At 44.5% G+C, this 16819-nt stretch overlaps 1 protein-coding gene across 1 annotated transcript in view; it reads right to left on the reverse strand.

Annotated features, from left to right (window-relative positions):
• Positions 1-299: 299 nt before the first annotated feature.
• ETV6 (ets variant 6) overlaps positions 300-16819 on the reverse strand; it is a 260618-nt gene continuing 244098 nt past the window's right edge. Inside the window, exons 6-8 of the mRNA XM_011993649.1 lie at positions 9449-9591; positions 8010-8110; positions 300-3101 (exon numbers count right to left, since the gene is read on the reverse strand). Coding sequence (XP_011849039.1) covers positions 2996-3101; positions 8010-8110; positions 9449-9591 — 350 coding nt within the window. The 3' untranslated portion in view covers positions 300-2995. The remainder of the gene's footprint in view (positions 3102-8009; positions 8111-9448; positions 9592-16819) is intronic.

The raw sequence follows: 16819 nt of genomic DNA on the forward strand, positions 1-16819 counted from the left end.
AGCAGGTACTTCATCAAGGTTTGCTAAATTCAATCTGAAATCTTTAGGGTCTGCAGGGTGTAAATACTGTATCCAGGTGCTGGCACTACCCAGGTCTTCTCATAAAGAACAAATGAAGAGGACATTTGCAGTTAGGGGGATTACAAAATCATTATTGGTAGTACAGATGGATATCCCTTACCTGAAATGCTTGAGACCAGAAGTGTTCTGGGTCTTGAATTTTTAAATTTTTTTGTATCTTGGAATATTTGTATATAGATGAGAAATCTTGGGGATGGACACAAAGTCTAAACACAAAATTCACTTATGGGTCATATATACTTTATACACATAGCCTGAAGGTAATCTTATGATATTTGAAATAATTTTCTATATAAAACAATTTGTGTACATTGAACCAGAAGAAAGCAAAGGTGTTAGGTGTGGAATTTTCCACTGATGGTGTCATAGCATTCAAGAAGTTTTGGATTTTGGGGCATTTGGGGGTTTTAACTGTTCAGATTAGGGATGCTCAACCTGTATCTGAATGGGAAATAAAGACTATATTGGAATGAGTGCCTTCTATTTCTTCTTCAAGTGGCTGAAGGTATCATCCTAAGTCTAACTTATTCTCCTGGGATATTGCTTTAAATATAGAAACTCTTGGGGCAAAAGGGAATTTCCCTCCGTAATTCAACTGTAAGATTCTTTGAGCAGTAAGAGACTGAGTTCTTGTGCTTGGGTGAAGAGGCCAGACTGAGAGGCTCTAACCCGAGCAACATCATGCCCTGGTCTCTGATTTCATATTCATACAGAGGGATGCAGTACAAATCCCTTTCTCTCCATTCTTAAAATCAGTGGCCTTCATAATACATCAGGTATTTGGCTTAATCTCTGCATTTGAGATCAAATACCAGTCATCTTAGAGGCTGAATTAGGGATCACCATGTCCTACTGAACGCTCTCAAAAGACACCTGCAGTGTGCTGAAATCTGGCAGAATCTCATCACCATTCAAGCAGACTGAGACCCGCTCACCTCACATAGAAGGCCCCTGACCTCCTGGAAGGTCAAATGGTGGGGCACCTGTGACAGTAGGAGTGGGTTGGCTATGCCCGTGTGTCTACCTGTGCTCTGATAAGAGACAGGGACAGACCAAGGCTGAAGGGAGCCTTGATCAGTTCAATTCCAGTGTCCTTGAACCACAGTCCATCTGTTCGCACCCTAGGTTGGTGTCCTTGTCAGTAAGGCCCAGGGAAAATTCCTCTTGCCTGTGTGACCCAAACTCTACAGGTCTGACTCAACTCAGAAAAGGCTGCGGAGAAGCCCGGGGGTCTGGTAACTTCCCTGGGAGCTGCTGCTGAGGGCACATACGTATCCTGGAGGAGCTGTGAGTTGCTCCCCCAGCTGAGTGGAGGAAACAGAGGGGAACGAGGAGGGGGTGCTTTGTAAGGCAGATCTAATCTGGATTAAAAGAAATTGTATTCCAAATATTGGATTTCTGAGACCTATATTGGAAGAGTCAATTTAGATGGCTAGAAAAGGAAAAAAAAAAAAAAATCTAAAACAGCTTTCTAAAAATATCTGTTATAAAAAATACTAAGAAGTGGCACTACCCTCATTTTACAAGATACCATCGATCTTATTTTGAGGTGAAAAAGAGCCACAAATGGGTCCTTTCCGAGACATAGCTATGAAAGAAAGAAAAGTAATGGATCCGAGGAATTTCCTGTCTGCCCAGGGTGGGCAAACACTGATTGCAACTGAGACTGCCCTTTGGGATCCTCCGTCTCCAATGCTCTGTGTCCAGTGGAGACGAGGAAACTTTAAAAAAGGCTAGGAACTGAAAAAAAAAAAAAAAAATCAGGCAAAGGCATGAAACTGACGGCAAGATGGCCTTTGGAATGGAGCAGAGAGGATCTTTCCTCACCAGCCTCTGTTACCTGCTTTGGAAAAATCAATCTCCACTGCAGAATATTTTTGCCCAGTTTCTAGACTGCTGGGCCTGTGTGGTCTTTTCATATTTTCCACTTTGCAGCGCTCCCAAGCTAATCCCAACTGCCGAGGCCTTCCAAGTAACTTGGACGGCCTTCCGTCCTTATCTTACGCCTTAGACGCATGGTTCTCACAGTCATCTCAGGGGTGGCTCTCTAGACTAGCATGTATCTGTCTGCAGTACAGCAGCATCTGTGATGATTCTGGCCTCCCTCAGATGGGTGGCCAAATGCTGGGATGTGGGTTGGATTCTGTACTGCTGGCCACAAAGCACCCAGGTCACTGATTCTGTTTAGGTGCCAACAACCCCCAAGACTCTCCAAGAGGCTGAACTCTGTCAGAAGGCATCTGAATCGCAACAGCAGGCAGGGAGGGAGGACAGAGGGGACCAAGGGAAGAACAGAGCAAGAGAGAGAAAAAGAGAGCTCTCCTTTTCATTTTATCTTTTTTAAAAGCATTTTTTTTTTTTTTTTTCAGCCAAGACCCAACAGTAACAGGAATACACCTGATCCGTGTGGCAGGAAAAAGAGGAACCTGAACCCCTCTGCAAGTATTTCTCTTTCCTGACCAGCTGGGCTTGCCGCACTTTGTGAGATTTGCAAAAAATATATATATACTAGATATATATTTCCATAGGAAAACAACATCGGATGTCTTCCCCTAGATGAATGATGAAGAGTCAAACTGCATGTTCTTAAAATAAAAACAAAAACACCATGAAACTAACAACGGTGGAAGGGTGAGGGTGAGGAATTACAGATGGAGATTCCAAATGAGAAGGAAACGTGACATGCGAGTCCCGGGCTCATGCCCTCTGCCAGAATTCCAGCCCCGCCTTTGCTGGGTGGTTTGTCCAAGGTGCTCCAGGGTCCCTCTTCGTCTGCAAGAGAAGTGTCCCTGCCATTTCCGGGTCGCTTCCTTTTCCACTCTCCTCAGCCCGCCTGCTCCGTCACACCTCCAGCAATCCTGGTGGGCAGGGGCTCCCTGGGCTGCTGGCCCGCTGAGGTGGACTGTTGGCTCCTTCAGCATTCATCTTCTTGGTATATTTGTTCATCCAGCTCCTGGGACTCTAGGTGCTCCAGACGGTCTGTTCGGCCACTCATGATTTCATCTGGGGTTTTCATAAACCTTTGGAAGAAGTGGAGGAGTTAAGAGATTCCATTTTCCTAAAGCTGTCTTTACTTTGAACTCTAGCCTGTGTATAAAGCAAGTCTCCATCATCTTATACAGCTGGAGAGCTACTGAACCCCGAGATTAACGCTAACTTAGTGCAAATTAGGAAAAGGTACCCCTTTCTCTGACTGTCTAAAAAGTGGCAAAATGATTATTTAAAAAGACTAGGGCCAGGCATGGTAGCTCAGGCCTATAATCCTAGTGCATTGGGAGGCCAAGGTGGGAAGACAACTTGAACCTAGGGAGTTTGAGACCAGCTTGGGCAACATAGCGAGACCCCACCTCTACCAAAAAAAAAAAAAAACAAAACAAAAAACCAAAACGAAACACAACAACCTGGGTATGGTGGTGTGCACCTGTAGTCCTAGTTACTTGGGAGGCTGAGGTAGGAGAATCCCTTAAGCGCAGGAGGTTGAGGCTGCAGTGAGCTATGATCATGCCACTGTACTCTAACTTGGGTGACAAAGTGAAATCCTAATTATTTAAAAAAAAAAAAAAAGTCTAGGATGTCTGTGAGGTAGTGAGCACCCTTTGGGACCGTGTGGTGTATTACTGCATGACCATACAGGAAAGCCTTTGTCCAGACCATGTATATATGTTTCTTTCTTTTACAGGATTAGATTTTACAGACTCACGAGAGCTGTATATCCTCTTCCATTCCAGACTGTGAGCCCAGGAAATGGTATTCAAAACTTACATTTCAAAGGATATAGTTAAATGTTAAGTGAAAAATGCTGACAATAGGACAATTTAGTGGAGCTTCTGGAAAATTAGAAAGGCAAAAAAAGAGAGAATCTTTTACAACGTTATCACGGATTCACCCAAATGACAGCAATGAACCTTCGTTAGTCTGTCTACCTTTGCAACTGGGTGTACAGCAAGCCTCATCTTCCTGTTCAATGGGTTAAACTGGAAGTGACATCAATGACATGTTTCGACCATGATTTACAATGGCTCAGGAAGGCAGCCTGGTTGCAGATATTCCGCCTGCACTGTAGGAGCACCCTTTCCAGTCCCCCTCTGTGCCTGCATACTTTTCTCTCCCCATATACTCTGCCCTGTACCACTATCTTAGAACTTACATTTTCTCTCATTCATCCACGTGCAAAAGCCTACAAGGACCACTCAACAAGTCAAGGGTACATCCTTTTGCTCTGCTCATCGGGTTCTTCTACCATCTTTACCTAGGAAGCTCTTATTTTCCACTGTTCACCAGTATGAACCCACTGCAGTCTAGCGGTCTAGGCTCTTGTATAAATTATGGCACACGCTCTCCTACACATCTTCAGCTTTTCCCTTATCTGGAGCCCTCCTGACTCTTCTCACGAGTTGAGTCCTACTCATTCTTTGTGTTCTGCCTCCTCATCAAAGAGCTGCTTAATGGCACTAGTCCATGATTTCAACACTTAAACATCCATCTTCAACACGGAAACATCTTGTGAAGAGTACTCACAATTCAACACCTCACTTGATTACATACTAGGTCTTACACCAAGAAACCTTCATTTTGTGGCAAGTCTGGCTTCTAACATTCATTTCCTCAAAAAGGACTCATCTCTCCCTCACGAAGAGCACTATTCTTCTTTTACAGAAGATCTTTTGTTGGAAGCCTATCAATCTTCTGGCTACTACTGCTTTTCCTGCTCATTGTTGGCAAACTTCTCCAGCAGTATGATCTGTAGCATCTGCAGTCTTTCTCCTCTTTTATCCCCTAACTAAAATTTCTCCCTCCACATCTGAAGTCAATAAGGAGCCCCTCTCAGCCAGCTCCACAGATGTGCTGTGCTTGGCCCCCCAAACTACCCCTTTCTTCTTTTGATGACTTTCCCGTATTAAGCTTCTGATATTCCACACCAGGCTGTCAATAAGCATTTATTGAAAGGTGTAATACAGAATGATAAAAAATAGAATCCTCTACCTTCTAGGAGCTTATAGTCTAGTTGTCAGAGAGAAGGGCTTCACACATGTTAATTACAGGCTGAGCATCCCTAATCCAAAAATCGGAAACACTTCTGGTCCCAGGCATTCCAGATAAGGGATACTCAACCTGTATTAAAAATATAAATCATGTAGTTACTCTAGCTACTCTGGAGGCTGAGGCAGGAGGATTGCTTGAGCCCAGAGTTTGAGGCTTCCGTGAGCTATGACCACACCACTGCACTCCAGCCTGGGCAACAGAGTGAGACCCTGTCTCTAGAAAAACAAACAAGTTGGCCAGGCACAGTGGCTCACATCTGTAATCCAAGCACTTTGGGAGGCCAAGGTGGGCAGATCACTTGAAGCCAGGAGTTCGAGACAAGAGTGGCCAACATGGCGAAACCCTGTCTCCACTAAAAATACAAAAATTAGCCAGGCATGGTGGTAGGCACCTGTAATCCCAGCTACTAGGGAGGCTGAGGCATGATTATTATGAGAATTGTTTGAATTCAGGAGGTGGAGGTTCCGGTGAGTTGAGATTGTGCCACTGTGCTATAGCCTGGGTGACAGAGAAAGACTTTGTCTTAAAAAAAAAAAAAGGAAAGAAAAGAAAAGAAAAAAGCAAAAGCAAATCATATCCCTTGGGGGCCCAAGGGAACCCAAGCGATGATGGAAGATGATAGCTATGTGTGTTGGAGCAGCCGAAGAAGGCCTCATTCAGGGCAATAGACTTGAGGTTGAGCCTTGAGGGTATAGGTATTAAAAAGGCAAAAGTTAAAGGAATCGTATTAGTGTTGTAGGGCAGCTGACAGTTTGTATTATGGTTTCATGAGGCAGAGGAGTGGACCAGACAGAAAGACATTGTTAAGTGAATCCCGATGTGAATCATGAAGTCCAGACATCAGCTTCCACTGCCAGGGAAGCCTTTGCCTTTTTCTCATCTCCCAGATCTCATGAAACTGCTTGTCATTGAAAGACTCCAACCTGGGACCTTCTGGCAAAAAGCCCTGGGAAATGTAGTTCCCAGGCTTCTAGCCTCTGCAACACAGAATAGAGTGGGAATGGTGCTGAAGAGCCAATGGTCAATCTAGCACAATGACTGGGATACAGGAAGAGTCAAAGGGAACTCTAGTTTCAAAGTTGGTTGCTTTAAACAGCAGTGATGCCTCTGATGAGTAAAGAATTCAATAATTCTGGGTGGAATTTATTTTTTCTTTTTTTCTTGAGATGGAGTCTCACACTGTTGCCAGGCTGGAGTGCAGTGGCGCAATCTCGGTTCACTGCAACCTCCGCCGCCCGGGTTCAAGCAATTCTCTTGCCTCAGCCTCCCAAGTAGCTGGGACTACAGGTGTATGGTACTACGCCCAGCTAATTTTGTGTTTTTAGTAGAGATGGGGTTTCACCATGTTGGCCAGGATGGTCTCGATCTCTTGCCCTTGTGATCCGCCCGCCTTGGCCTCCCAAAGTGCTGGGATTACAGGCATTAGCCACCATGCCCGGCCTCTGGGTGGAATTTCTAATCTGAGATGAGTTTCTGTTTTGAAGGTGTAATGTCTGAAATACTTAAATGTGACACTTAAGTGGACACAGCCTACAATAAACTCTTGGATATTCAAATTTGGAATTTCAGGGAGATTTTAGAGTTGGATGTAGAGATTTAAGAGCCTAACCACTGAGGTGATAAATGAAGTTGTGTGTTGGGATCAATTCATCCACAAAAAAGGTATAGAGTGGGAACAAAGGGAGCCAAGGACTGCATTTAGGTTGAAGGATGAAGAAAAGGCATCAGTAGAGCCAGAGAAGGGAGGGTTCTTTTTTTAATTCCTTCTATTCTGTTTCCCTTTCTTGAATAGCCTTTCTCGTTTCTTTTGAAGATCTTAATTGCTTTTACTATTCCTAAGTTACCATTCCTTCTCAATGCTAAAGACCAGGTTCTCCGCTCTTTCCAATAAATTAATCATATCAGTGAGCTCATCTGTTCATACATGGTATCACTTCCTACCTGTATACAGAAAATTCACAATCTACATTTCTAGCCCCATCTGTCACTCTCTTCTGTCCCACCTGCCAAAACCCATCACCCAAGATTGTGTTTGTTGATGTCACTTCTACCAACCTGCACTTGGTCCCACTAATGACTACTACCAGCACCAGAGGTCTACTTCTACGTCTCCTGACTGGTCCTTCAGATCCCCCATTCTTCTAATTCTTTCTCCTCTCTTGCACAGTACTTGGAATCGCAATCTATGTGGCAGGCTAACTGGTTATCTATGAGGATAACTCATTATGAGGAATTCTGGAGAGAAAAATTCTAGTACAGCAGCTTGTAGACTTTTCTGACTATGATGCATTATAAGAAATAGAAATGTATTTTACATCATGACTCATCACGTACATACACACCTGGAACAACATTTTCATGAATCAACTGTCATTCTTGCTACATGTGATGCAGTCTGGCATTTTCAGCTCTATCCTATCCTATTTTTATTTCATTAAAAAAAAAAAGCTGTGATGGACCCATTCAATCTATTTCGTGACTCACTGTGGGTCATTACCTGCATTTTGACAAATACTGGTTCAGAAAGTTGTCTTACAGGGTTGGTAACCTGGAAGTCTAGGGTTAATTCCTTGTTTTGCCATTGACTTTGTGCTTTTAACTACACCGGACTTTAATGCTACATAATATTATTTGATCACTGCGTTATTTTAAAGGTGAGTCAGATTCTGTTCATTTAGTTTTGGCTTTATTACAGGACAGACATAAGTTAAAAAATAATTTCCTTAAATCCTAACAAACCAGTACCCGGTATTCAGTTTGTAGCAATGATTGGCTTTGGGTATCCGATAGGCAGGTAGAGATCTTAACAGTCTCCCCCCACTCCCCGTTCTTTAAAGAAAACAGCATCCTCCCAAAAGAAGGAAAGGAGAAAAAGGAAGTGCTACCTGAACAAAAGCCTTTGTCCTGGCTCCTTCCTGATAATGTTTAGTTTGTAGTAGTGGCGCAGGGCTCTGGACATTTTCTCATAGGTCATGTTTGTTCTGTTCTGTTTGTTCAAAGGAGGAAGGGAGAAAAAAGCACAAAGACACAATGAAATGAACCTCAGAAAAGGCACTGGGGGAGCTATTAAAATAAAAGCTCTTCAGCTGCTGCCTGTGGCCCTGCCAGTTTGGGAAGCTACCTGCTAATCTGCTGCCTTCCAGGCACATCTGTCCCCACCGTTTAGCTTTTTATATTCCCTGTCACCAAGGTTTACTCCTAAGGTGAATCACCCTTTGTCCAAAGTCCTGGAGCCCTAGCTAATAAAACAGATCCCATAGCAGCCTCCCTTATTTCCTTTTCCCAAGACTGCTCTCTGCTCCGCCTAAGGAATTTCCTGCAGGTTCCCCCTATCTCTGGGTCACCCTTCACCTTCTGACCCACACAGCATTTCTTTTTTTTTGTTGCAATGACCTTTTCTCAAACTTGTGTTTCTGGTCTGTCGTTTTAAGGAAGACAATTTTTTTGTTTAAATTCCTGTTGTGGAAGCAAGAATACAGTGGTTCTGGGCCTGAGGCAATGGTACAATGTGGGAGTAGCAGAGGGATTTTTCTCAGTGACTCACACATGGAAGTATCTGTCAGTGGGGCCTTGCCATATTTGGTCATGGTCTGCATTACCCACTGCCTTCTTAGAAGGCTGCAGGTCTGGGCACACCTGGCTGGACCTCTCTGCCTTCTCACTCAGCAGATTGAGGTTGTGCCACCACCGTGCCAACATCAGGCTTTGCTTCAGGTCCACCTATCGGCTGGCCTGGATCACGGCTACCCACTTTTTACATCTCCACACTTGAGCAGTCTTCCTTACTGCAAAAGACTTTATTCAATGCCATTCCCTCCTCTCAGTTTGGAAAATTGTGGGGCAAACTTCTTGCATTGCTTGCTTATAAAGGGGATGTTTTACAGCCAGAATGTAAGTATTTCCTATGAAGAAATGGGCTTTGGGGAACATGGGAGTTTCTAACTGAGCAGAAAAGAAGTGGCACTTCCCAAAGGTCCCCTGTGAGTCACAGAGTCTTGCCGTACTTCCCTTTTACCCAGTCCCTAACAACAGTGGAGGTGACGGGATCAGGTCAAGGGGAGTGGAAACAAGAGTCACTCATGATGCAGCCCAGTAAACCAGGATATGTGAGTTAATGGGCACCTGGTCTCAGGAACAAATGGAAAGATGCATCTTTAATTATTTCCTTCCCTTTGCAACTGCCTAATTGCTTGCCTAGCAAGGAATAAACTAAATAAGTATGGGCAGATGTAAAAAGCAGAAGATAGACGATTATCCTCCAATCCAGGGATAAAGACTTCATTTCAGCACTAGTTTATGCAACAGATATCTGCTGCCCTTTTACCTTATGGTTTCCCCACAGTCGAGCCAGTCCGTTGGGATCCACTATCCGGAATATTTTGGATTCTTTGTCCTCCCATCGGATGAAGTTTTCGTACCGGCTGTCAGAAAGCAACTGATAGACGTAATCCCAAAGCAGTCTACAGTCTACAGAGGAAAAGGGCAAGAAAACACTGTTGAAAACGTTTCTTGTTGAGTCACTAACCAGAAGAATCAAAAAACAATCCAGCAACTGCTTCTGCCTAGCTTGAGTTGACTGATTGTCTAACTTCCTTGTTTTACAGGGAAGGAATGAAGGCCCAGAGAGATGGAGGGAGGTCCTGTTGTGTGACCTTTGACCCACTGGAGGCCTCAGAGATGATCCAGGCAACAGCCTCCCTCCACAGATGATGATACAGTGACCTGGAAGTCCACAGTCGTGACCCAAACTTAAATCTGGGCAGAGCCCATGTGAAAGACGGGAAGCAAGTTCTAACTGTGAATGAACGGGCTCTGAATGTGTGTTAAATGCAGCCTGGAAGGAGAAAAGGGTGGAAAGAGGGTCCTGATGTTACAGAGAGAGCTGTGTGGTAAAAAATAGTGGGATGAAAAGATTATCCTGGTGTTGGTGGGAGACGGATGGATAAAGATGAGAAGGCTGGGGTAGGCTAAAAACACAGCAAAAACGAGTGAGGAGTGAAAAACGGTGGGAAAAGAAAAATTATGTGGCTTGGTGACTCTGTGGGAACTGTGGCTAGCATGGTTTTAAAAAGAAATACAGATATGCTCATTCTATCACACTTTGGAGACTTTTAAAAAATGTTTTGATACAATGGATCATGGCAGAAAGCAGCCCAGTGCAAAAATCACTTTCTCCATTTGCAGAACTGATGTTTGAACACTCAGTCAGGCAATGGATATTTATTAAGTGTTAAGTGATTTAATATGGCCTAGGCATGGTGTTGGGCCTTGGCTTTCAGCTGTGGGTTTGTAAATTAAAAGAGAAGACACGGCCGGGCGTGGTGGCTCACGCCTGTAATCCCAGCACTCTGGGAGGCTGAGGCGGGTAGATCACTTCAGGCCAGGAGTTTGAGACCAGCCTGACCAATGTGGTGAAACCCTGTCTGTACTAAACATACAAGAAATTAGCCAGGCATGGTGGCGTGTGCCTGAAATCCCAGCTACTTGGGAGGCTGAGGCAGGAGAATCGCCTGAACCTAGGAGGCGGAAGTTGCAGTGAGCCGAGATCGTGTCACTGCACTCCGGCCTGGGCAACAAAGCGAGACTCCATCTCCAAAAAAAAAAAAAAGGACGACGATGTGATGTGCACCTTCCCCTTGTTCTAGGACTTTCTGGATGTGTGCAATGAAAGTGTATGGTTGCCCCCCAGCAGAACCTGGAGAGGTAGCTGGGGACAGATGTGTGCCTTCTAGGTTGAGTTAAAGATTAACTGGCCTCCAGATGAGGAGAAGCAACATCAGTTTCCAGGTGTTCACTGCATGATTCTGGAAATGCGCACTTTTTATAGGCACTCGTCAGAATGGCTGGTGATGGAAGATCCATTACTAAATGCCAAGTATGAACTCAGCACTTTACCTGTATTATTTCTGATCCTCAGAGAGGTTGAAATAACTTGCCCGAGGTCACAGGGATTTGCACTCTGGACTCCTGCACTACAGTGTTCTTTCTTTTTCACTTTGGGCGAGGCCTGGGCCTGGCACATTTGAAAGGGGAGTGTCCAGTTGAGACTTGGAATATATTACAGCCAATACATCTGCATTGCAGAGAAAGACATACACCCTTCTCTGGGGGTATATTTACAAGGGGAATTCAGTTGGGCCATCCTGAACATGTTTGTTAATCTTCCTGAGGTTCCATTGCCTCACTTATGAAGTGGGAATAACAGCACTTACTTTACAGGATTACTGTATTAGTGATAATGGGAGGGAAGAGAAAGTAATAAAAATAACAACGGTATTTAGTGGGTGCTATTTGTGGGTACTGTGCTGTGGCTTCGACAAGCCTGGTTACATCTGACCCTTATGCCACCTTATGAGGCAGGTGCTGTTGCTATTCCTATTTTATAGACCAGGAAGCTGGGGCTGGGAGGGTTTGATGATTTACTCAGAAGGACACAGCTTACGAATGACACACAGGATTCTTGGCTCTGTATGACCCCAGAGCCCATGCTATGACACACTTCCCACTGCAATTTCTAGTCTCAGAGAAACTCGTTAATGGGTATACGTTCGTAAAATCTTAGGGCTTTGCAGAACAAAGTACACCTGCTCAGTGTACCTTTTCTAACTCCAGCATTCTCTTTGAACAGCAGAAGACACTGGCAGAAAAATGTGGCATTTTCCAGAAGCTTAATCTTTCAAGGAACTACCATTAAACGTACAGCGACCCTAAATCTCTAGTATCCCTTATGGTATCCTTTCTTCTGTATTATCTGTGTTTAAACATTAATGTAGTATGTCACTGATTGTGTTTTGGAAAAGGACAAGTGGCCTCCTTCTTAAAACAATGACACCATAGTTCTGGAGTGTGAACTCCATTCTAACAACAGAAGCTGTCCAGACACTTCTATTGCCCACCCCATCTTGCCATGGCTGCATTCTGTATTGCCAGAGGGCAGGCTGAGGTGGGGGGTGTGGAGAAGATGAGTAACCGGAGCATCATAAGTACCTTGAGAAATCAGTGTCCTACTGTAGACTGAGAATAATCTAGCTCATTTTTTTTTTTTTTCTTGAGACGGAGTCTCGCTTGGTCGCCCAGGCTGGAGTGCAGTGGCCGGATCTCGGCTCACTGCAAGCTCTGCCTCCCGGGTTCACGCCATTCTCCTGCCTCAGCCTCCCGAGTAGCTGGGACTACAGGCACCCGCCACCTCGCCCGGCTAGTTTTTTTTGTATTTTTGTAGTAGAGACGGGGTTTCACCATGTTAGCCAGGATGGTCTCGATCTCCTAACCTCGTGATCCGCCCGTCTCGGCCTCCCAAAGTGCTGGGATTACAGGCTTGAGCCACCGCGCCCAGCCAATCTAGCTCATTTTTAAGGTATTTGAAGGAGGATGATTCTAGTTTCTAGGCAAAGCAGTAAAAAGTGGCAAAGTGTCTTTTTCCCTTGCAAGCATCTTCTTGTCTTGAGTCACTTTCACTATAAAGGGAAAATAGAGATCTGCTGTGGTCTGAATCTTCATGTCCTCCCCAAATTCATCTGTTGAAATCCTAACTGCCAAGGTACCTTTGGGAGGTGATTAGGTCTTGGGGGCTCCACCCTTGTGAGTGGGATTAGTGCCCTTTTAAAAGAGGCCTGCGGGAGACCCCTCACCCTTCCACCAAGTGAAGACACAGAAAGAAGATGCTGTCTATGAACCAGAAAGTGGGCCCTCACCAGAAGCCTCATCTGCCAGGGCCTTGATCTTCCCAGCCCCCAGAACTGTGGAGCAGTCCGTGTCTACTGGGTATAAACTACCCAGTCTATGGCAAGTTTGTCAGAGCAGCCTCAAAAGGACTAAGGCCAGAACTCAGCTGTGGCTTAATATTTCAGTGTTTCTCCTACAATCAAACGGCAGATATATTTTAATTTTCCATAATCTCTTCCAACTGGAAAACATCTGACAAAATCAAATCTTATCACATAAAGTGCCTGTAAATTAGGGCTGGGCGTGGTGGCTTATACCTATAATCCCAAAGTTTTGGGAGGCAGAGGCGGTAGGCTTGCTTGAAAGCCCAGGAGGAGTTCAAGACCAGCCTGGGCAACATAACGAGACCTCATCTCTACAAAAAAATTAAAATTTTTCCGGGCGTAGTGGTACATGCGTGTAATCCCAGCTAGTTGGGAGGCTGAAATGGGAGAATTGCTGGAGCCCAGGGGTTTGGGGCTGCAGTGAGCCATGATCAACCCACTACGCTCAGCCTGGGCGATAGAGTGACAGAGTGAGACTGTATCTATAGGGGAAAAAAAGCCAGTAAATCAGGAGGAACAAAGGCAGTGTGTGTGCAACCCCTCCCATGTCTCCCTATAGGTTTACAATCATTTTCACTGCAAATAGGCCAACGACACCATTGGATTCCTCTGGATTGGGAATGTGATTTTCTAGTGTGTTTATTTTAATAAATTTCAGCAATTAAGAAACTACCTGGTTGTCTTTTACAGTTTGATATAAAGACATTTTGCCCATATGAAGGTGACTGACATCACGGCAGCCCGCCTGACTCCAGGCGGAAGGCACCCCACTCAGAAGCCTACCGTAGAGCTAAAACAAAGCGGAGAGTTTTCCATCCACAAGCATGGGGGTTTTCACTGCATGTTTCTGTTGCTTCTCTTTTACTGTAATGGTACGTTCCACTACTCACCAAACAGTGAAATGTGAACCAGACCATTTCTCCATGTAAGGGCTTAACCTGCGCTGGGCTACCATGTTGGTTTTTCGGAGGCATCAAACCAGGACCTAGAATGTTACCTACTTATCAGATGGCAAAGGAAGGGCAGGGCTTCCAGAGAACGCCGTTTCCCTGTGAGCTTCAAGAACATTTGTATCCGGCGAACTTTTTCCTTTCATAAATGTGAAAACAACCCCAAACAAGCTGCCAATCGATCATTTTAAATGACATTTAATCCAGCAAAGCCAACTTTAGCTGAGTAATAAAAATATGTCGACATTCAGGACATATTGAATTACCCAGTCACTAACGGAGAGAGCAGTAGGAATTTTGTGGCATAAAGCAGTTGTTTCAAGCTCAGAGTATAAGTGGCTTTTATAACATTATTGATTGTTTTGTTTCTTTGGTAAAAACGATGCCTAGATGATAAAAATAACTGCCTGACCACACAACAGATTTTTTTCCTTTTTTTTTTTTTTTAAACAATTGACATTCAAGCCATGTCAGTTATTTTTGTTTCTAAGATTTCTATTAAATAAAAGGCAGATCCTCCTTAGGTTCCTAGATCCTTTAGAGGCTGCTGTCACGGCTCACCTGGAATTTTTCAGCCTTTTCGGAATCCATGTCTGCATAGATACAATGTTCTTTGATCATCAATGTAAATGCACAATACTATATAATAAAGCGCACCACACTCTATAAATAGAAGTTCAATCCACTTCAAAACACTTGAACATATATGTATAAAATGTTTTTGGATCACAAGGTATTAATTTTAAGTGCATTTTTCTTAAACTAAAGGGCTTTCTTCTATCTCAAGGCACATGGATATTTTAAAGAAATTTCTACTATTTGCATTTTCTTGTCCAGGAGAAGTAGTTTATGAAAGTGTTTAGCCCAAGTATAGTTCCCTCGCCTTCCTGCTGGGTGAGGTACCCTGGGTATCCGCAGCTAAAGGCATTGTAAAAAATCCCTTCCTGTGGTTAAGGAGAAATATTTTCACTCCCACGTCTGTCTCTTACCAGAGACTCATTGTATAAACTTATTGAGCAGAGATTGTAAAAAGATGGGCAATTCACACATCACCAACATGGTTTCTAAAGAAAAAAACCACACTAGACAAAACTGATGCTTAAAAAACTTGAGTAGGCAAGTCAAATTATTGACATAGGGAATATGTAATGATTATGGTTAATTTAAATTTCAGGAAAGCCTCTAAGAAAGTCATTTTATGTTGTTTTAACTGCCCAAGTGGAATTTTAAAGAAGGCCTGGAAATGACAGTCCCAATGGAGAGGCTGCGTGTCCCTGTTACATTTTTTGAAATTTATTACCTAAAAATTAATATGTTTATTTCCAGTTCAGCAACAAAACACGCAAAGTACCATACGAAATAAAAAGGTGCTACTAAGCTTTACAAATACGGTTCTGAACTGGGGGCATTTGGCAATATCTGGAGGTATTTCTGGTTGTCACGCTGGGGTGGAGGGTGCTCCTAGCATCTGGTAGGTAGAGGCCAGGGATGCTGCTAAATATCTTACAATATACTAAGCAACCGCACAAATTACTATTTGGCCCAAATATCAAGAGTGTGGAGAAACCTTGCTTAGAGAAACACGGTTTGCAACATTCAGGGGGCCATCTGCTGCTTGGTTTTTTTTTTCTCCTCCTCCTCCATTCTAGACCAGCCATTACCTAGAAGCAGAAAGTTGGTCACTCCAGTGCAGCCAGGTGTGTGTTGACACGCAGAGGTGTGTTTACAATGGGCAATTGCTTGTGCTTTGCCGTGGCTCAGGAAAACAGAAAACATATGTGCACAGTGGCACGCTGCGGGAGGGAGAAGTGGAGGCAAATAATACAAAAATCTATGCTTCCTGGCTTCCTAGGGCAGAAGAACCACAGCTGCAAACGAGGCTGGACCTTTTCACCTCCGATTACATAAGGTGTGGAGAAGGCTAGGAAACACCAGTATCCGAAACTCACACCCTGCAGCTGAGATCCAGCCCGCAGCCAGAACCTAGTAAGGCCCAGCCTCTGCTTTGCTCAGGTGTGGGTGCAGCCTGGGAATTCACATCCGGGGACTGCAGAGAGGTAGGGACTCTGTATTACAGCACTGTGCGCCCTTACACAAACTGGAATTTCCAGTCTCCTCAAGCCCCTTCTATTATTTTCCACTCAGCCACCATGCTGTTGATGTTTTTTATCTTTTTAAAAACATTGTCCTGAAACTTCCTCCTCTTTTAGGGCTCTTTGATTTCTCAGTCGTTCACACTGAAAATAAAGTGCCGTGACTCAGCCGCTGGGAATATTCCTGCTGGAGTGATGGCTCCTCCCCTCCCCAGTGCTCATCTTATTAATCCCCTCCAAATATGGACAGCAGGCAAAGCTTCAGGGAGGGGAAGCAGGAGCACGGAAGTAAATCTCCCAGGAAATAAGAAAACGGAGGTGGCCTTGAAGGGCACCCCTCATAGGCCTTCACTGTCAGTGCCCTGCGTGGCTCCGCAGGCAGTTGTGCTGGCTGCACCCACAGCTCCTACACAGTCCCTCTCAGATGGACAGGCTGGCAGCTCAGCAGTGAGGCAGAGTGGGGACAGTAACTCGTAGCAGTTAACCTTCTTGTGCCATGCATTCACACGTTGTCTCATTAACAGTCAAAAGAGCCCAGAAATGGGTTCTCAATATTACAGATAAGGAAAGGAGGGCTCAGGGACATTATGCACCTGCTTGGGAGTCAAGAACTGGATTCCAATCCTGCTGACCTCACAGTCCAGGCTTTTGCCACAGGCCCACACTGCTTCCCTAGGACTGTTCCCGACTGTCTGTCTCCAGGAGCTCTTGAGGGTACCGGGCTACAGAAGTCTACAGAAGGGCATCTCCCAGAGGTAGTGTGGGAGGAAGCGGCTCTTTCACCTGGTACTAAAACTCTGGAATCCTTGTGGCTTCTGGGGACATCCCACAACCCTATCTTTTCTTTCCTGCAAACACAGATATTTATGCACAGATGCATGTGTGC

This window comes from Mandrillus leucophaeus, unplaced genomic scaffold, assembly GCF_000951045.1.
Source record: "Mandrillus leucophaeus isolate KB7577 unplaced genomic scaffold, Mleu.le_1.0 Scaffold431, whole genome shotgun sequence".
Classification (NCBI taxonomy): Eukaryota; Metazoa; Chordata; class Mammalia; order Primates; family Cercopithecidae; genus Mandrillus; species Mandrillus leucophaeus.